Genomic DNA, 22,598 nt, shown 5'->3' on the forward strand with positions numbered 1-22,598 from the left:
GTCCCCATGCTGGCTCACGGCAGCATTAACTTAAAAGTAATTTAAAGATGGCCGCCGGAGGAGCTGCTGCGCTTGTGCAGCCACAGCAGCTCCCCCAAAAGCCTTTGTAGGGCCGGGCCATTAGTCAGCACTGACGGCTCCACCTCCAGGTCTGCATCCAGCCCAGAGTCAGCCTCGAGTCCCCAGCCCAGAGTCTGCCGTGCCTCCAGCCCTGAGGCTTCCTCCGGCCCCAGGCAGTTTCCCTCCAGACAGCTGTAGCAGCCAGGCAAGTGAAAACCACAGCAGCCTGGCTGTGTCCTATCTACCTATCTACTTCAGGATGTGCTATATATATATATATATATATATATATATATATGTATGTGTTTTTTAGAAAGTGAAGAAAAGGGCGCCTACTAGTGTCTAATAAAATTATAGAACTGATGTGATTGAGAACAGGAGACTACTTATCTGTCATAAATAGACTTTTGCTTCAGTCATAGGACCAGTACAGGTACATGAAAAAAGAAGAACAAAATAACATAGCGCGTACTGTTTTCACGCAATCACAATCTATAGATCATATAAACAAATTGTGTGTTAAAAAACTTTCTGGGTAAAGGTAAATCCCATAAATTTAAAATCCACAGCCAGGGACTTTGTATCGAAAGTTTTTCACCATAAAACACACATAAAACAAAGGTAGAAGTACAAAATATATAGTTTTCAATCTATAGATAAAATGGACCAATTATGTGTTTAAAAACTTTCTGGGTATATGCAAGTCCCAAAAATTTAAAATCCACAGCCAGGGATTTTTTTAAAAGTTTTTTCACAAAATTTAATAAAACACATAAAACATGAAAGGTAGAAGTAATGCGAGCGTACAAGATAAAATTGAATAACAAGCTTATCTGTCCATATTAGGACTGGGATACATCAGATCTTTCGTAAGCATCCAAGATAAATAGTAAAATTTCAAACGTACAAAAGTTAAATATTAAAACAGCTTATCTGCCCATAAGGGAAGTTCAGGTGCATCAGTCCCAACGCGTTTCGTCCTTAATTAGACTTCATCATCAACGAAAGATCTGATGTATCCCAGTCCTAATATGGACAGATAAGCTTGTTATTCAATTTTATCTTGTACGCTCGCATTACTTCTACCTTTCATGTTTTATGTGTTTTATTAAATTTTGTGAAAAAACTTTTAAAAAAATCCCTGGCTGTGGATTTTAAATTTTTGGGACTTGCATATACCCAGAAAGTTTTTAAACACATAATTGGTCCATTTTATCTATAGATTGAAAACTATATATTTTGTACTTCTACCTTTGTTTTATGTGTGTTTTATGGTGAAAAACTTTCGATACAAAGTCCCTGGCTGTGGATTTTAAATTTATGGGATTTACCTTTACCCAGAAAGTTTTTTAACACACAATTTGTTTATATGATCTATAGATTGTGATTGCGTGAAAACAGTACGCGCTATGTTATTTTGTTCTTCTTTTTTCATGTACCTGTACTGGTCCTATGACTGAAGCAAAAGTCTATTTATGACAGATAAGTAGTCTCCTGTTCTCAATCACATCAGTTCTATAATTTTATTAGACACTAGTAGGCGCCCTTTTCTTCACTTTCTAAAAAATTTATTTATGTGTTTTCCAAGCACATATTTATTGCTTAAGGTTGCAGCCACTCTTATATTAGAGGAAGTGTCACTTATTTTATACACTTGATTTCATATCTTCACTATTTATTAGTGGTAGTGCACCGTGATATCTGAGCGCCCCCGTTTCTCTTTTCGACCATATATGTATGTGTGTGTGTATATATGTATATATACTGTATATATGTGTGTATATATATATATGTGTTTTGGTATATATATATAGGGATGCTGCTGGATCGGCACTCTGCATGCTGATGGTAACAAGTACCTGCGTGCCCTTGTATAAATGAATAGTCCTCCAAATACTCCCCTGGCAGAGAGAGCAAGACACGGCACTGCAGGATTTTCAAGTGACTGAAATTTAATTCAACGTTTCGGGACCCAAAGTCCCGTCGTCAGAAAATCCTCTGCCAGGGGAGTATTTGGAGGTATATATATATATATATATATATATATATATTATAGGCTATTTGTTAGTGGCAGCACTCACCGGACTTACACTGCTCTGCTGCAGTTATATATATATATATATATATATATATATATATATGTATAAGTGTCTAACGTGCTCTACCTGGTGCAATGTGTATAACGTGCTCAACCTGGTGCAATGTGTATAACGTGCTCTACCTGGTGCAATGTGTATAATGTGTTCTACCTGGTGCAATGTGTATAATGTGCTTTGCCCACTGCAATGTGTATAACGTGCTTTACCTGGTGCAGTGTGTACAATGTGCTTTACCTGGTGCACTGTGTATAACGTGCTCTGCCTGGCGCAAAGTGTATAATGTGCTTTACCTGGTGCAATGTGTATAATGTGCTCTGCCTGGCGCAAAGTGTATAATGTGCTCTTCCTGGCGCAAAGTCTATAATGTGCTTTACCTGGTGCAATGTGTATAATGTGCTTTACCCACTGCAATGTGTATAATGTGCTTTACCTGGTGCAATGTGTATAATGTGCTCTGCCTGGCGTAAAGTGTATACCGTGCTCTACCTGGCGCAAAGTGTAGAATGTGCTCTATCTGGCGGAATATATATAACGTGCTCTACCTGGCACAGTGTGTATAGGAGGTTCTACCTGGTGCACTGTGTAAAAGCGGCACTACTGTGTGGTGTAATGTGAATTGGCACTATTATGTGGCCACGTCCCTTCCCCACTAAGCCACGCCCATAATATTTTGCAACGCGCCTATGGTGCGCACTTTACATACATTTATATATGCTGGCCTTCGGAGCAATAATCCCTCCCACTTGACAGACCCCACACCCTCAACAGTCCCCCACCCCTATTAGGGCTGCTTCCATGAATTTCCCGGGCTGGTTTTCGATCACAATCCGCCCCTGCTCCTCATTCAAATGATCTAGAAAATGTCTCTAGTTTCTTAGAGCTTTATAGGGCAAACAGATAGGTCAGGCCCTGAGGCTAAATTAGCTGGTATTACCACCTCCAAGGCATTGTTAAAAAAAAGTTTTTTGCATTGCAATAGGAAAGCCTTTCAGCCTTCTTTTCCTTCCAATAAGAAATATTACATGTGACTATACAGTTGTGATTTAGTTCCATTTTCTTTCACCAGGCGTGTATGTCACTATGCAGACAGAACCCTCTCAATATGTTCATCCACGGTTGTACCTATGGCATTGCCATTGGTGCCACATGGACTCTTCCAGGCTTGCCTGTCAGAGCAAAGAAATTAGAGGAACTGAAGGCAAAAATCCCTAAGATAAGTATAGTACCAATAATTCAAGGGAGAGTTGAATTGTATACCCTGTACTCATCACCAAGAGAAATTCTATGCAACTCTATAGAAGTCAATGCTTTGCCTCATAAATCCCTGTGCAATATCACTCGGGAAGTTGCATAGGTGAAAGTTACTGTATCTCTAATTTCACTGTGAGGCACAAAATAGCTCTTTCAAATTTGTAAGTGGGTCTACTGTGTACTTCTGAAAAAAGGATGTTTTGTCATTTACAGCCATACCTTGGCCCTTATTTATTCTGCAATAATGCCCGTCATGACACAAGCCTCTAAGTTGTATAGGATTTCATAGGAACCATGGGCAAGAGTAACAAAGAATAATGACTAAAACAGCATATAAAAAGACCCCATGGCTTTCAGGAACAAATTCAGTATCTTGCATGAAATCCAGGATGACAGTCAGTAAGAAAATGTCTACTCACACCTAGACAAGGTATGACAAAAGGTGAAGGCTAACAACTTACTCTCATTCAAGTAGAAGCCATCTGGGCAATTTGCGATACAGCTGTTGGTCTCTTCATTTAAGTAGTACCCAGGTTTACAAGCCGTGCATTGGTCACTGCGACTTCCTACACACATTTCACATGTTGAGTAACATTTTTTACATCTCTTCTTGTCTGCAAAGTAGTATCCTGGGGGACATTCTGACACACAAATCCTGTGAGCAAGCAGAACCTGGTTACAAGACACCTTTGTACAACATAATTATTAAATGGGATTTACACTTGACAACTGAATTCTACTGATCTCCAGATTTGAACTTGAGAAATGAGAGTAAAAAATGTAATGATATTTTTAATAAGTGCATGGAAGCACTTCTCTATTAGCTAAATAACTAGCTTTTAGATAAACTAAAACAGAATGAAATATATAGTTTTATGAACATATATAAGCACCTCTTTACTGTAAGGTCATCCGTATATACTAATAAAGTTTGCAGTATTTGTTACTGCAGTTGTTAATAATGTGATTCTGTTTCTCTTTTTTATTCACACCTTACAACATGTCACTATGTGATATTTCATCTGGTGAAATTCATTGGTGACTTACTGTAGGTGATGGGAAATTGGAGTGTGAGCTGGAATAGAGAGTGATGGTACACTATATCTGCATACCTCTCATACCAATAAGCACACTCGTTGGATTATCAGAGTAACTGGGGAAAGGGAAACGTTATTGCCACATTAACTAGTGGTGAAGGACATACAATTTTGATTGTACACTGACGTATTTTACATGTTTATAATATTTTTGTAGCACAGAGCCTGTATACATATATTTTATATTTATTTCTTTTACCTTAAAATTAAATATATTGAAGGGCCACATCTTCTTAAGGCCGGAGACGAATTATAAATTAGCTGTATAAGCATTAAAGTGAACCTTCATATGACTTCAATGTACTGACATAGAAATCCATGAAAATATTGAAAGTTGTATTGCTCTTAATGCTCATTTTTAATCAGAAATTCATAATTTAGAGATTACAATTAGAAAGGTTCCTTTGTTAAATAGTATTCTATGTTACATAGTAAGGAAGAAGTGACAGTTCTCTATGTAAAATAGGGGTCAATTTACTAAGCCTTGGATGGAGATAAAGTCCCAACCAGGAGATAAAGTCCCAACCAATCGGCTCCTAACTGCCATTTTTCAAACACAGCCTGTGACAACGCCGGTAGGAGCTGATTGGCTGGTACTTTATCTCTGTCCACGTTATCTCCATCCAAGGCTTAGTAAATAGATTCCATAGTAAGGGAGAAGTGACAGTTCTCTATGTTACATAGTAAAGGAGAAGTAACATTTTTACCGTGTGTTGTTTTTAGCTTTATAATAAAAATGTAGACAGTCATTGCAGTGATGGGGTCCAGGTCCGTCACAGCCTATATCACTGCATTCTGCATTACACGGACCTACAGGGGCAATGGAAAATAGATAATGTACAGTATAATTTCTTATGTTATGCAAAACATTGGCATATTCTATTCTGCATTAAGCAATGATGTTCAATAATGTTTACAAATAAAAAAAAACACTAATATACATTTTCTTTCACTGTGCTGATTAGCATCATAGAAATATAAACATGTATCTTTAGAGGTATCATGGGTTATAAAACAATTCCTCCATCCTTATTTGCTCAGGATTAATCTTCTTTTACAGCGTATGTACCACTTTAATCTAAAACTGACATTGTTTTTATAAATAGATGGTTATATACTGCTTCCATATTAATAATTACCAATCTCACCTGAGTAGTCATCAATATTGTATTCTTCTGATGGCTCCTCCACAGGGCTAGAACGAACCCTTTCTACTTTAGGAACATCATTCCTTGGGGAGTATGGCTGAATAGACGTGCCATACAATACTAAAGACCACTCCTTTAATTTTCCTTAGGAAAAACACAAGCAAACAAAGAAAATCATATGTCTTACTGCAGTATTTTGAATGTTGGTAGAATATACAAAACTATGATTCAGAAATTATACCTACTGGCTGGAGCAGTGCATAAAACATCATTAAAAAGACTGTATTAGCAAAGAATGAAATGCACAGTTCTGTTTACAATAAAGTCTAATTTGCTCAGTGAATGCTGACATATTCCAGATAGTCTATCTAAGAAACCAAGCCAGGGTAGATACTTTGCCTGTCAACAGCAATCTATGGAACAGAAGAGTTTATGTCTGTGTAGACTTTGTTTTCTCTATTAAAAATTGGAATCAGAATCTCAGAAATGAGCAGAACAAATCATTAATGCTTTGTCCAAACTGTAACCTGATGATGATTCTGATACATTTTGGTTGATTTATTAATGCATTTACTTTATAAATAACAACATTTTATCAATAGTGTGAATTTCTTATTAATTTCAATAAGGTAATGTGCTACTTGTAGAAAGTAAATCCTACTGAAATTAAATGATCATTGGTTTGAAGTGAGCGCCACAATTTTGTTGTTGTTTTTCCCCCAAAACAATGAAGATTTAACTAATCAGTGGTGTGGAAAAGACATTGTCATTGGCAGGAACATGTGCTGTAGCATCAAAATTTTGATTTGTTTTCTCTCCAAAAATTAGACTATGGCACCTCGACAGAAGAAAATATTTTCCTATTGGATCAAGTTGGATCATAAAAGAAGAAAATAAGATTTTATTTTATACTAGCTGTTCTACACGTTCTTCGCACTTGAGTTTCTGATTTTCACAGTTGTAAATATAAATGAGTGTTAGAAATTTGGTAACTCTGTAGAGATTTAAACTTGAGACGTCTTAATGCAAGTTAATATTAATCCTTGGTTCTTGGCGTTACCCGAGGAGCACCCGTAGCAGGTATGGTAAAAAGTGACAAGACCATTTTTGTAGTTTATTCAATTCTACAAACTGGAGGGTCAATCCAAATTTTGATCCGATTATCCATTTGGGCATTATCGTTCATGCAATGCAACCCATGCATTGATAATGACTTCATTATGTCAACCCCCTGTTCATCCCCATAGGAGCGGTTTATTAAAATTCTAATTACGTAGTTTCCCTATTTCCCACCTGAAGAATACCTACTGTATGTTAAATGACAGATTTCTAACATATCGGGAAGTAAAAAAATTAGTGATGAGTCAGTCAGTCAGTGAGAGAGACGGTAAAAACTGACAGGACCATTTTCTGTAGTTAATGAAATTCTACACACTGGAGGTGCAATTCAATTTTTTTATCTGATTGTCCGTGTGGGTATTATTATTCATGCATCACAAGCCATGCATCAGTGATGACGTCATTATGTCAAAACCCTTTTCATCCCCTTAAGGGAGGTTTATTAACATTCCAATTATGTAGTTTTCCTTTTTCCCATCTGAAGAATACCTACAGTATGTTACATTTCAGCTTACTAACATCCTGTATCAGGAAGTAAGAGAATTAGTGATGAGTCAGTCAGTCAGTCAGTGAGTGAGCGAGTGCTTTCATATATATATATATTATATATATATTTAATACAGTGGTAAACAAGAGTTTTGGGAGCTTTGCTTTTTTATTAAGCTTTACTAATTTATGTGAATGTATTTATTTTTTTAACTTACTATTTTAGCATAATAGCCTTGGACTAATAGATTGCCAAAGTTTCCACTGCCAGGATCCAAATCTTCTTTATTACACCAGCACTTACAATGGCAGGGAAGAATGGTTTTCACTATGAGAAGGGGACTATTTAAGATCTCTCAGTTATTTTGAAAACCAGCATCTACTGACAATTACTGATGCTGGTTAAGGATTAAGGGGAGGGGAAATGCTGAATGATGTTTCATTTATGAATTTATGTATTAGTGGAGAGGTTCCCAATTATTTAAATGGACCATTAATATCAAGGGAGATACAAGTAACAGCTCCATTGCAATGAATGGCCAAAGTTCACTGCGTGCATAAAATGTTTCTTGTTGTTTTTTGCTCACTTGAAGTATGATGATATATTAAATCACCACTTGAATTACGAAAAATTGGTTAATGAAACTACAGTCTAGGAAAACTGTGCATTTGTAGTTATCCCACTAATTATTATTTACATAATTGACAACAAGCCAGCAGTGTAAAATAAGTTATCTCAGCCAAAAAATGGTACAACATGATTGAATATGTATTCAAAAACAATTTCCACTAGTAGAAACCATCATCATATGAAAAGAAATATATATATATTTTTTCCATTATCAGACCTCAGTTTTATCTTCCTTATTTTAGAAATAAGGGCACAGTTAAACTTGATGGACAACCTCAGTGACTATGTGAAAATAAGGAAGAATGTCCTTTAAGGTGTTATAACTTATAAGGGGACAGATCTAATAGGTCACCCAAATTGATTAGTGGCAAATTTGCTACAGCCTTGAAATACCTTTGATGAAGAGTTGTTTTCTTCAAATTAAAATGTCAAAGTGAATAATTTGCAAGCAAATAAACACTAGCACAAGAATGAGTCTACAAGATAACTCTATTAGACTAATAAGGATCAACAAAACCTTTAATCTAATCTACATAAAAAGTCTTTGCCTAAAGAAAATAGCATTCCAGGCAGAGGTGAAATGTTCTATCTGGAGTCAATGAGTAGTTATAATGTCGTTAAAAGTATTCTTGTAAAATAATAAATGATGCCTGAAATTACTCTGAAATTAATTTAGAATATAATCCATACACATTTGTAACTGTGTTTAGTATTAAAAACAAATTAAAAAATAAATGTAAAGATATATGTATGGTAAAAGTTACGAAAGAAAGAAAGAAAGAAAGAAAGAAAGAAAGAAAGAAAGAAAGAAAGAAAGAAAGAAAAGAAAGAAATTAGTTGTCCGGAAGTGGTGCACAATTACAGACAATATTAAAATATAACTTTTAATTATTAGATCAATGAATAAAAACTACCAAATAATAAAATGTATAAAGGTTAGTGAAAGAAAAAAGTGTGTGATTAAAAATGCTTATTCTGCGCACTGGATGCTATTGAACTATATAATAAAGTCAGATTCACTTTACTGAGAATGTGTCAATGTGTTTTGTTTGCACCTCTTGTTAGTTACTGTATAGTTACAATTGTAGAGAGCTTCATCTGGATAAGCAGATACTTTGTATATACAAGAAACTGCAAGTTGTTTCATGCCATAGTTGCTTTCACTTCAATGTATTTCACCCTTTGTTTAATGTGACATGGGAGACTCAGCCTCAGATATAGAAATATGCAAGCCCTTCTGGGATTTTATAATTTTGTGCATTAAACAAAGTGTGTGTACATTCACACAATTTTTTTATGTTTCATATACAACTAAAACACACAGCCTGAAGGTCATTTAATACAGTATTTTTAATAACTTTGTGTATTAAACAAAGTTTGTATACATTGAGCCATCAGAAAACAAATCTCACTCACACTCAAAAAATTCCATATTTCGGAATATTCCGTATTTCGGAATATTTGGATATGGGATACTCAACCTGTATCAATGGTACCGTTATCACATAATGTATAATTCACCCACATTAAGTCCGTGGCGTTATGAATATTGTTCCATATGAACGGTATTGTGCTATTTAAATAGGGTGGTGATTGTTTCCAATTGGAATTAGTTATTCCATCCCTGTGACAATCAGCATGCCCATTACCAAGTCTATTACAGTTTATACTGTATGTATATCTACAGTTACTTATTAATGAAAGTATTATCATCAGTAACAGCGTTGGTATATCTTGTGAGTACACTGCATTATATTGTGCAAGGATACTGTCTGTGTCCGCTATTGGGCTTACTCAGTGTAATGTCAATTATTAATTTGCAGTGTACATATAGTACTATTTTGTTATACAATTTATTATTACAGCGGTTGTCCTATAGCATAAATAAAGCACAGCTGTTATAATAAGGGGCTTATAGATTGTATCTTTCTGGGGCTGTAGCAGTGCATCCCCCATTTGTTTTGAATTCTCACTGATTACTGCACTTTATTATGTATATATATATATATATATATATATATATATATATATATCATTCACTTTGTCATCAATGTTGTTATGTATCCTTTTACTTTACAAGGGCATGCAGCTATTAGTAATACAATTATCACTGTTCATATATTTCCCCTGTGCTACTGTTAGCATCTGGTATCAGATATTACAAGTGCGCAAACGATAGAGCCCCTCTGGGATTCAGACACATTGGGGGGTATTCAATTGTTTGAAAAGTCAGTTGGGTGTCTGTTATTTCCTATCTAATAGACAGGAAAAAACAGACACCCAACCAACTTTTCAAACATTTGAATTCCCCCCTTATGTTTCTCACAATACTATGTATATTATTTCCACAGTGGCTATCACTAGTGTGCAGCTAGCCTGACGCACGTTTCACTATCTGCCTTGTCAGAGGCAAACCCGATTGCCTCCTAGGTCACCTTTAAATACCGACGGGTACTTACGATCTGCCAATCAGAGTGCGGGTGGTTTCAATCAGCCAAAGATGTCATGCCACATGTCAGAATGATCATTACGATCACATGACCAGTATGGTACATGAGTTCCGTCGATACCTTTTTCATGTTATCTCAATCAATTGTCATTCACATCGAATCTAGTCTAAATCATTTAGACTCAATCAACTGATGGCCTATCTGTTAGTAAACATATGTTTGCTCATTGATCACATGTTTTGCTGTTAAATAATTGTTCCCATATTCAGTACAGACTACCAGAGTATATTTGTACAATTTATAAAGGATCCCAGGTCCAGATAAGTCTTTATTTCAACCTATATTATGTAATGCTCCTTATTCAGGATGCCTAATTGATCCTCAATTCTAGGATCTATTATTGGCTTTGTACTACAGGCTGAAAACATTGATCGCCGATTGAAAATTTTGTCTTTGTATATATATACATATATATATATATATATATATATATATATATATATAAAATATCGATATGATATCAATATAAATGATTGATTTCTGGCATATTTACTGCTATGTTGTACTGGAAGGAGTTGCTTATTGTTCCAAAAAAGCTGCATTCAATCCCTTTGGTGTTAGGGTTTTAATTGAGAAAATTAACCTTGTTTTTTTTTGTTTTAATAGCTCACGGTCACCATCACCCCCTCTAATGTTCAAGATCACTCTCTTCATGTCGAAAGCTGTCAATCCTCTAGCGTTACCCTGATGACATCTCAAAAAAAATAATGGGCTATTGATGTTAGTGTCTTCATCATTTGTTGGTCCCATTTCGCATTCCCTATACTTGCAAGATGTTCAAGGATTCTCTTTTATAGAGGTCTTTTTTGTTTTCCCTATGTAATTTTTGTTACATGGCATCTTAAATTATATATGACAGCTGGGGTGTTACAATTTATATGTTCTTTAGTGTACCATATTTTATTAAACTTTTTGTGTATTCCGTGGTGGTCATCATTACTGTACAGTACATGCTTTACGTGTGCCACATTTACTGGATCCTTTCTTCATGTATAATGGTTTCTTAATGGTTTCCAAATGGCGCTCCACCAATAAATCTTTAAAAAAAATGTATTTCCTCCAATTGATTGTAATGTCATTTCCAAGGACTTTAGGTAAATCTGGATCTGTACAAAGTACTTTACAATGTATTCATAAAATCTTCCGAATGTCTTCCCATTCCTGACAAAATGTGCCTATGAACCTTACTTTCTTCTTAGTTTTTGGTGTTAGTAGCTTGTCTCTTGTGTATGCTTTGGTTTCATCGTAGGCTCGGTTATTGATCTGTTGCTGTATCTACGAGATCTCAATCTACTGCCCAATTGTTGAGCCTCCATTTGGAATGTGCTCTCCTTTGAGCAGTTATTTTTTGTGTGTAGAAATTCACCTTTCGTTAACCCTTTTAGCACTGGTGGGTAATGGGAGCTGTCATGATGAATTATGGTGTTTGTTGATGGTATTTTATGAAATAAGTCAGAGGATATATGGCTATCCTCCTTCAAAGTAAGTTTAACATCAAGGAAGTTGATCCTTCTTTTGTCCACCTCATACATCAGCCTCAAATTGAGATCATTTGAGTTTAGTTTCTTTATAAATGTTTTAAAGGTCTGTATATCTCCTCCCCAGATGATGAGGAGGTCATCTATATATCTCCGCTACATTACAATGTGGTCAGTATACAGGTCATTGTCCTTGCAAAAGACTACTTCCCTCTCCAACCACCCCATCCTATATTTAGGATGACAGGATTTTGCTCAGACCCACAACTCATCTGTACTTTCTACCCCTAATGTCTGTCTTCTAGCTACATTTTTATGGATACACAAATTACTGTGTCTCAAAAGAATCTCTCTGGCTAATAAACTACATATGATCATATTTACAATGTACATTATTATATACTTAAGAATTGTTCGGTTTATTTTACCTTTTTTTTTTTTGCTGCTAATGCTGTTTTGATAATAAGATTTTACTCACCGGTAAATCTATTTCTCGTAGTCCGTAGTGGATGCTGGGACTCCGTAAGGACCATGGGGAATAGCGGCTCCGCAGGAGACTGGGCACAACTAAAGAAAGCTTTAGGACTACCTGGTGTGCACTGGCTCCTCCCACTATGACCCTCCTCCAGACCTCAGTTAGGATACTGTGCCCGGAAGAGCTGACACAATAAGGAAGGATTTTGAATCCCGGGTAAGACTCATACCAGCCACACCAATCACACCGTATAACGTGTGATACTATACCCAGTTAACAGTATGAAATATAACTGAGCCTCTCAACAGATGGCTCAACAATAACCCTTTAGTTAAACAATAACTATATACAAGTATTGCAGACAATCCGCACTTGGGATGGGCGCCCAGCATCCACTACGGACTACGAGAAATAGATTTACCGGTGAGTAAAATCTTATTTTCTCTGACGTCCTAAGTGGATGCTGGGACTCCGTAAGGACCATGGGGATTATACCAAAGCTCCCAAACAGGCGGGAGAGTGCGGATGACTCTGCAGCACCGAATGGGCAAACTCTAGGTCCTCCTCAGCCAGGGTGTCAAACTTGTAGAATTTAGCAAATGTGTTTGACCCCGACCAAGTAGCTGCTTGGCAAAGTTGTAGAGCCGAGACCCCTCGGGCAGCCGCCCAAGAAGAGCCCACCTTCCTCGTGGAATGGGCTTTCACTGATCTAGGATGCGGCAGTCCAGCCGCAGAATGTGCAAGCTGAATCGTACTACAGATCCAGCGAGCAATAGTCTGCTTTGAAGCAGGAGCACCCAGCTTGTTGGGTGCCTACAGGATAAATAGCGAGTCAGTTTTCCTGACACTAGCTGTCCTGGAAACATAAATTTTCAGGGCCCCGACTACGTCCAACAACTTGGAATCCTCCAAGTCTTTAGTAGCCGCAGGCACTACAATAGGTTGGTTCAAATGAAAAGCTGATACCACCGTAGGGAGAAACTGAGGACGAGTCCTCAATTCTGCCCTATCCATATGGAAAATCAGATAAGGGCTTTTACATGACAAAGCCACCAATTCTGACACACGCCTGACCGAAGCCAAGGCCAACAGCATGACCACTTTCCACGTGAGATATTTCCAATCCACGGTTTTGAGTGGCTCAAACCAATGCGACTTTAGGAAATCCAACACCACGTTGAGATCCCAAGGTGCCACTGGAGGCACAAAAGGGGGCTGAATATGCAGCACTCCCTTAACAAATGTCTGAACTTCAGGCAATGAAGCCAGTTCTTTCTGGAAGAAAATCGACAGAGCCGAAATCTGGATCTTAATGGAACCCAATTTTAGGCCCATAGTCACCCCTGACTGTAGGAAGTGCAGAAAACGGCCCAGCTGAAATTCCTCCGTCGGGGCCTTCCTGGCCTCACACCACGCAACATATTTTCGCCATATGCGGTGATAATGGTTTGCGGACACCTCTTTCCTAGCTTTAATCAGCGTAGGAATGACTTCCTCCGGAATGCCCTTTTCCTTCAGGATCCGGTGTTCAACCGCCATGCCGTCAACGCAGCCGCGGTAAGTCTTGGAACAGACAGGTCCCCTGCTGCAGCAGGTCCTGTCTGAGCGGCAGAGGCCATGGGTCCTCTGAGATCATTTCTTGAAGTTCCGGGTACCAAGCTCTTCTTGGCCAATCCGGAACAATGAGTATAGTTCTTACTCCTCTTTTTCTTATTATCCTCAGTACCTTGGGTATGAGAGGAAGAGAAGGGAACAAATAAACTGACTAGTACACCGACGGTGTCACCAGAGCGTCCACAGCTATCGCCTGAGGGTCCCTTGACCTGGCGCAATATCTTTTTAGCTTTTTGTTGAGGCGGGGCGCCCTCATGTCCACCTGTGGCCTTTCCCAATGGAGTACAATCATTTGGAAGACTTCTGGATGAAATCCCCACTCTCCCGGGTGGAAGTCGTGCCAGCTGAGAAAGTCTGCTTCCCAGTTGTCCACTCCGGAAATGAACACTGCTGACAGTGCTAACACATGATTTTCCGCCCATCGGAAAATCCTTGTGGCTCCTGCCATCGCCATCCTGCTTCTTGTGCCGCCCTGTTGGTATACATGGGCGACCGCCGTGATGTTGTCTGACCGGATCAGCACCGGCTGGTGTTGAAGCAGGGGTCTAGCCTAACTTAGGGCATTGTAAATGTCCCTTAGTTCCAGAATATTTATGTGTAGGGAAGTCTCCTGACTCGACCATAGTCCTTGGAAGTTTCTTCCCTGTATGACTGCCCCCCAGCCTCGAAGGCTGGCATCCGTGGTCACCAGGACCCAGTCCTGTATGCCGAATCTGCGGCCCTCTAGATGATGAGCACTCTGCAGCCACCACAACAGCGACACCCTGGCCCTTGGAGACAGGGTTATCAGCCGATGCATCTGAAAATGCGACCCGGACCACTTGTCCAACAGATCCCACTGGAAGATCCTTGCATGGAACCTGCCGAATGGAATTTCTTTGTAGAAGCTGCCATCTTACCCAGGACTCGCGTGCATTGATGCACCGACACCTGCATTTGTTTTAGGAGGTCTCTGACTAGAGATGACAACTCCTTGGCCTTCTCCACCGGGAGAAACACTTTTTCCTGTTCTGTGTCCAGAACCATACCCAGGAACAGTAGACGCGTCGTAGGAACCAGCTGCGACTTTGGAATATTCAGAATCCAGCCGTGCTGTTGTAGCACTTCCCGAGATAGTGCTACTCCGACCAAGAACTGCTCCCTGGACCCCGCCTTTATAAGGAGATCGCCCAAGTAGGGATAATTATAACTCCCTTTTTTTTTTTTTTTTTTTGAAGGAGTATCTTCATTACGGCCATTACCTTGGTAAATACCCTCGGTGCCAGGGACAGACCAATGGCAACGTCTGGAATTGGTAATGACAGTCCTGTACCACAATCCTGAGGTACTCCTGGTGAGGAGGGTAAATGGGGACATGCAGGTAAGCATCCTTGATGTCCAGTGATACCATGTAATCCCCTTCTTCCAGGCTTGCAATAACCGCCCTGAGCGATTCCATTTTGAACTTGAACCTTCGTATATAAGTGTTCAAGGATTTCAATTTAAAATGGGTCTCACCGAACCGACTGGTTTCGGTACCACAAACATTGTGGAATAGTAACCCCGGCCTTGTTGAAGGAGGGGCACCTTGATTATCCCCAGCTGGAAGTACAGCTTGTGAATTGCCGCCAGTACTACCTCCCCTTTCTCCGAGGGCAGCAGGCAAGGCTGATTTGAGGTAACGGCGAGGGGGAGTCGCCTCGAACTCCAGCTTGTATCCCTGTGATACTACTTGCAGAACCCAGGGATCCACCTGTGAGCGAGCCCACTGGTCGCTGAAGTTCCCGAAACGCGCCCCCACCGCACCTGGCTCCACCTGTGGAGCCCCAGCGTCATGCGGCGGACTCAGAGGAAGCGGGGGAAGATTTTTGATCCTGGGAACTGGCTGTCTGGTGCAGCTTTTTTCCCTCTTCCCTTGACTCTGTGCAGAAAGGAAGCGCCTTTGACCCGCTTGCTTTTCTGAAGCCGAAAGGGCTGTACCTGATAATACAGTGCTTTCTTAGGCTGTGAGGAAACCTGAGGTAAAAAATTTTTCTTCCCAGCTGTTGCTGTGGATACGAGGTCCCAGAGACCATCCCCAACAATTCCTCACCCTTATAAGGCAGATGTGCCTTTTAAAGTCAGCATCACTTGTCCACTGCCGGGTCCCTAATACCCTCCTGGCAGAATGGACATTGCATTAATTCTGGATGCCAGCCGGCAAATATCCCTCTGTGCATCTCTCATATATAAGACTACGTCTTTAATATGCTCTATGGTTAGCCAAATAGTATCTCTGTCCTGACAGGGTAACAGACCCCGCTGCAGCAGCACTATCCATGCTGAGGCAATTGCAGGTCTCAGTATAGTACCTGAGTGTGTATATACAGACTTCAGGATAGCCTCCTGTTTTTTATCAGCAGGCTCCTTCAAAGTGGCCGTATCCTAAGACGGCAGTGCCACCTTTTTTGACAAACGTGTGAGCACCTTATCCACCCTAGGGGATATCTCCCAACGTGACCTATCCTCTGGCGGGAAAGGGTACGCCATCAGTAACTTTTAGAAATTACCAGTTTCTTATCGGGGGAACCCACGCCTCTTCACACACTTCATTCACTCATCTGATGGGGGAACAAAACCTGGTTGCTTTTTCTCCCCAAACATAAAACCCCTGTTTTGTGGTACTCGGGTTAATGTCAGAAATGTGTAATACATTTTTCATTGCCGAGCTCATGCAACGGATGTTCCTAGTGGATTGTGTATATGTCTCAACCTCGTCGACACTGGAGTCAGACTCCGTGTCGACATCTGTGTCTGCCATCTGAGGTAGCGGGCGTTTTTTGAGCCCCTGATGGCCTTTGAGACGCCTGGGCAGGCGCGGGCTGAGAAGCCGGCTGTCCCACAGCTGTTACGTCATCCAGCCTTTTATGTAAGGAGTTGACACTGTCGGTTAATACCTTCCACCTATCCATCCACTCTGGTGTCGGCCCCACAGGGGGCGACATCACATTTATCGGCATCTGCTCCGCCTTCCACGTAACCTTCCTCATCAAACATGTCGACACAGCCGTACCGACACACCGCACACACACAGGGAATGCTCTGACTGAGGACAGGACCCCACAAAGTCCTTTGGGGAGACAGGGAGAGAGTATGCCAGCACACACCAATGCGCTATATAATACAGGGATTCACACTTCCTACAGTGATTTTTCCCTTATAGCTGCTATAATACACAATTTTGCGCCTAAATTTAGTGCCCCCCCTCTCTTTTTAACCCTTAGAGCCTGAAAACTACAGGGGAGAGCCTGGGGAGCTGTCTTCCAGCTGCACTGTGAAGAGAAAATGGCGCCAGTGTGCTGAGGGAGATAGCCCCACCCCTTTTTCGGCGGACTTTCTCCCGCTTTTTATGGATCTCTGGCAGGGGTATTTTTCACATATATAGCCTCTAGGACTATATATTGTGATTAATTTGCCAGCCAAGGTGTTAATATTGCTGCTCAGGGCGCCCCCCCCCCCCAGCGCCCTGCACCCATCAGTGACCGGAGTGTGAGGTGTGCATGAGGAGCAATGGCGCACAGCTGCAGTGCTGTGCGCTACTTTGTTGAAGACCGAAGTCTTCTGCCGCCGATTTTCAGGACCATCTTCATACTTCTGGCTCTGTAAGGGGGACAGCGGCGCGGCTCCGGGACTGAACGATCGAGGTCGGGTCCTGTGTTCGATCCCTCTGGAGCTAATGGTGTCCAGTAGCCTAAGAAGCCAAAACTAGCTCCAATCAGGTAGGTTCGCTTCTTCTCCCCTTAGTCCCTCGTAGCAGTGAGTCTGTTGCCAGCAGATCTCACTGAAAATAAAAAACCTAAAATATACTTTCTTTTCTAGGAGCTCAGGAGAGCCCCTAGTGTGCATCCAGCTCAGCCGGGCACAAGATTCTAACTGAGGTCTGGAGGAGGGTCATAGTGGGGGGAGCCAGTGCACACCAGGTAATCCTAAAGCTTTCTTTAGTTGTGCCCAGTCTCCTGCGGAGCCGCTATTCCCCATGGTCCTTACGGAGTCCCAGCATCCACTTAGGACGTCAGAGAAAATATATGTTGTATTTTCAGGCTATTTTCTTGTTTCTCCTCAATCTCCATTGTTTGAAACAGTTTATTTTGAGTGATTGTAATTGACTGTGTGCTGCAGCATTGAACGCAAGCTGACATCTCATCAGAACCATATATCTTCTTTCATTTCATAATATGATCTAATACTTTTTTTTTCTTGAAAGATCGTGTGTGGTGCTCTTGTAGGACCAAGGACTCTGAAACATATCATATTGTCCACTGCTTATCTACTGCTTAATGCTGCACTGAAGATTTCTCACTAGTGGGTTTTGGCTGCGGGAAGGGGGGGTCAGGTTTAGGCTGCGGGGAGGAGGGGTTAGGGTTAGGCACCCCCAGGGAGGGTTAAGGTTAGGTTGTGGGGTGTGGGAGGGTTGGGGTTAGGCTGAGTAAGGGAGGGTTAGGGGGTGAGGAGTACCTTCCTTCCTGACTCCAGTCAGGATTCTAAACAGCAGGATGCCACTGTTAGTATTCTGACCGCCGGCATCCTGCCCGCCGGCATTTCCACCCTAACCTGTGCCTAATGGATGTTTACTTTTCAATGTTGTCACTGGTAGACACTCTGAAATATGAATTAGACAGGTTAGGGTTAAATTGCTGGCGGACGGGATTCCAGCGGTCAGAATACCGACCACGGCAGTAAACAGCAATTAGGCACCGCTACTGGGCACACAGGCAATTCCAAAAAAGTTATCCACAATGAACTGAATTAACAAATATCCACTGAGAATTTAAAAAAATGGGATTGATTTCTGAACATGGAGTTTCTGTATAATGAAATATAATTCCTTACTAATACATTTCTGTATAGTGAAATGTGTATTTTGTATAAATTAACATATTTGACTTATTTATAAAACAGTATTTATATAGTAATAAACATTATAGTAAATGACACATGTACTCTGTCTATCTATCTATCTATCTATCTATCTATCTATCTATCTATCTATCTATCTCTATCTATCTTTTAAATATTTTCAGTTCTGCGATTTATCTGATCATACATACAAAACCAGATGGTAACCAGCAGAAACATCAAAATAACAGTGTTGTAACAAACTAGTTACTTTTAAACCACCTTATTTTCACAGGACAAAGGTTACCCAAACTGTAATGTATGTACAAAAACACAAAACTGTTTTCACTGCGGACACAAAATCTTTTAGATTTGATTTTCAGATAACATCTGCCCCAGCTGAATGAAAGTTTCTGTATACAACAATAAAATACACCAGATATATGTAATGTTTCTTGCTGTAAGTGCCAGTGGCTCTGAGGTTATTATAATGCAGCTCATGCTCAGAATTTATATGAGCAATTTTTGTAAAATTTCTGTAGCCAAACTGTACCTTTACAAATTATGCAATGCACACCCCACAGTTTCACAAAATTTGTTGAAAAAACAATAACACTCACATCTGTAACAGTAGTAATAGTAAGATTCCAGACTGCCAACTACAAAATATGGGTATGAAGCATTCTGATTTTGTGGCTGAGAAACAGCTGTGATACAGTTCGAGGAATGTTGTCAGTGATGATATTTAATCATAGACTGGGTACACTCTTAACGATGTGTACCCGATATATCGTATGATCCAGCGGATCGGATGATGTGCCTAATTCAGAGTAGACCCAAAGCGCCAAATCTAACTCTCTCTGCACATGTTATATCTGCCCCCCCTGCAGTGCACATGGTTTTGCCCAAATGCTAACAAATTTGCTGCTGCGATCAACTCTGAATTACCTCCGATATATCGTCCACATCGTCCAGTGTGTATTCACTATACCGTTAACGATGCATGGCCCGCGGGTCGTTAACGATGTACGATATCTTTCGTTTTCACCTTGAAATCTAAAGACATTGTACAAGTGTGGATTATGTAAAACTTTGGTATACTATTAATACAGATGTGTCCACCTGCATCTAGTCTCCCTGCACGTTAAACAGCTATTTTAGTCACATCATGCTGTGACATGACTCTGTAGCCACGAACACCTTTACATGCAACTTTTCCCATTAAAATGCAGCTTATTCTCATACTGATGTGAATAGGACGCACAAGCAGCTTTTGCTGATTAAAATGATATGCAGCATGCTTACATTCTGTTGCTATAGCTGAATATGAAATGCTACGTACCATTTCATAGCCAGTTACAGCCACAGGCGTACACAAAATATAGGCATACCGCATATCATTTTAATCAATAGAGTGCTTGTGTGTCTTACAGTATTTACATAGCAATGTGAATAAGATTATTGGCTAAAAAAAGACACCCAACGCCGGGACCTGTCAGCTCACACACGCCAGACCAGCTCCCACTACATGGCGTATTGAGGCAAGATGTATGAGGACAACATCTGTATATGCGCATATAAAAGAATGTTACCTGGAGTCTTGAAGTTCCTCAGTTGGGATGGTGTATCATAAATTTCCAGTATCCAGTCTCCTGAGGCTTTTTCTCCCCAACAGTGTGTAGTCATAAACTCCCAATTCTTAAATCCTTCCATGGAATGGTCAAACAATCTGGGGATTTATCAAAACAGTACTGTTAAGAACTACTGCTAATTATCTAGGAAGTTTTATCAATTAAACAGTGTGCAAACAAATACAACTTTGCAAGAGATCTGAGAAAACAGGTAAATAAAGATATCTGTGAATTTAATAAGTGGCATTTAATTATTATTATTATTATTACTACTATTATATCCTAATTATTATTATTTCTGTTGTTGATTTGTATAGTGTCATAGCGCTCCACTATGTCAAAGAGTGGGGAACAGAGAATACATGAAGCAGTAACATACAGTACAGTACAAGGTAGACAAATAAAAGCAGACATACAGATGTGTCCTCTTACACCTTTGCTCTAATTTGTGCCAAACGTGACTGTTTGGTGTAATATGTTTCTTATTCGCATTGCAAAAGCAACAAAACCACATTACAAGGGTAAACTGACCACTGGTGCCAGAGGCAAACACATGATTTCTAAAGGGGGTTTCCAAATACAATCAAAAATCTTCTGCTTTATAGAACACTGGAGCAAGTGGGGGAGTCGAGGGAGCCGTAAAATAATCCAGTACCGACCCTGGACATATATGTACACGTTAATCTTTTCATATACTAGATAGTATATAGAAAACAGTTTTAATAATTAACACTATAGATGGTGTAGATTGTATTGGCCAGTGTTTCCCAACCTTGGTCCTCAAGGCACAATAACAGTCCATGTACTATAACTGAGGTACTATTTAAGTCACCTGTGCTAAGTATGGCTATACTAACTGGCCTGTTTGTTTGCCTTGAGAACTATGGTTAGGAACCCCAGGTATATGCTGTATCATACATATTTACGTAATATAAACATAGTCAGGAAAAGGTAACATTTTCCATGATAAATAAACAAACTTAATAGAACCAGCAAGAGACAGAACTGAACTTTCTAAGCAGACATTCTCCCACCTCATGGTAAAGCACCTGTCTATTCTTCCTGGCAGCTACTCTCTGGTCCAGTGCACTGATTAAACATTCAGATCTCCACACACAGCAAACTTGGTAGAAGAAGCTGCTATACTGAGCATGTGCAGCAGCTACAATCAGGGCCTGATATCACTACCGTTTGCAAATGTGGGAATGCAGTGGCATATCTATAATGGGTGCAGTGTGTGCGGGTAACATGGGCCCCTGGGTCCAGAGGGGGCCCACATTGCACACACTGCACCCATTTCTTCTATATTTACCTTTCCGGCGTCCATTGGTGTGGATTCAATTCAGACGTCCATTGGTGTGTGGGCCCCCTCCTCTCCCGTAGCCAGCACCACCCCTGCGAACGCACTGAGCACTAGAGACTCTGGAACAGTGCCAGAGTCTACATCGCATGCGCAGGACTCCAAAAAAATGGCGCGGCGGCCATTTTTTCAGAGTCCTGCGCATGCGCTGTAGGCTCTGGAACTGTGCCAGAGTCTCAGTGTGCAGAGCGCTAACAGTGGCGCTACCGGCTACGGGGGAGGAGGGGAGCCACACATGGAGTCTGCACACGGTTCCCCTTTTCTCTAGATATGCCTCTGTGAGAATGCACACACTAATCGATTATTGGTAGACTGCGCATGCGCTGTGAACGAATTGCGCATGCGAGATGGGCAAAATGTGATTACTCTGCATTTGCAGCTGAAGTGAAAAGCAATCGCAATTTGATTGACAGGAAGTGACCGTTAGTAGGTGGCAACATGGCATTTGTGGGGAGTGGTTGGGAAAATACAGGCGTGTCATGGCCATTTTCGAGGCGTGTATCTGACGTCATCTGCAATCGCTTGATAGCAAGCATGGCGTCTGGTGCGACTGCAATTGTATTATTCTGAGTAGGCATGGGTCAGCAGCAACTGTCGATGGTACTCGGTTTTTGCGTATTGTAATTCTGCTAATGCATACGCAGATTTGCATTGGCGTATGTCTTTTACCCTTTCTGGGCAGCTCCTCACATGCAATTTTTCTTAACAGCAATCCATAGTGAATTAGGCCTTCTGTCCCTTGAACTGCATGTTGTGGCGGCAGATCTAGTAATCATATTATATAC

General features: G+C 40.4%; 1 protein-coding gene across 7 annotated transcripts in view; it reads right to left on the bottom strand.

The window, feature by feature from the left end:
- Positions 1–22,598, bottom strand: part of LOC134895591 (proprotein convertase subtilisin/kexin type 5-like) — a 568,642-nt gene that overhangs the window by 37,066 nt on the left and 508,978 nt on the right. For all 7 annotated transcript variants that reach the window (XM_063913851.1, XM_063913850.1, XM_063913849.1 and 4 more), the window contains 4 exons: positions 20,415–20,551; positions 5,656–5,799; positions 5,215–5,317; positions 3,872–4,065 (listed from right to left, as the gene is read on the bottom strand). In XM_063913851.1, coding sequence (XP_063769921.1) covers positions 3,872–4,065; positions 5,215–5,317; positions 5,656–5,799; positions 20,415–20,551 — 578 coding nt within the window. The remainder of the gene's footprint in view (positions 1–3,871; positions 4,066–5,214; positions 5,318–5,655; positions 5,800–20,414; positions 20,552–22,598) is intronic.

Source organism: Pseudophryne corroboree, chromosome 1 (assembly GCF_028390025.1).
Source record: "Pseudophryne corroboree isolate aPseCor3 chromosome 1, aPseCor3.hap2, whole genome shotgun sequence".
Taxonomy (NCBI): domain Eukaryota; kingdom Metazoa; phylum Chordata; class Amphibia; order Anura; family Myobatrachidae; genus Pseudophryne; species Pseudophryne corroboree.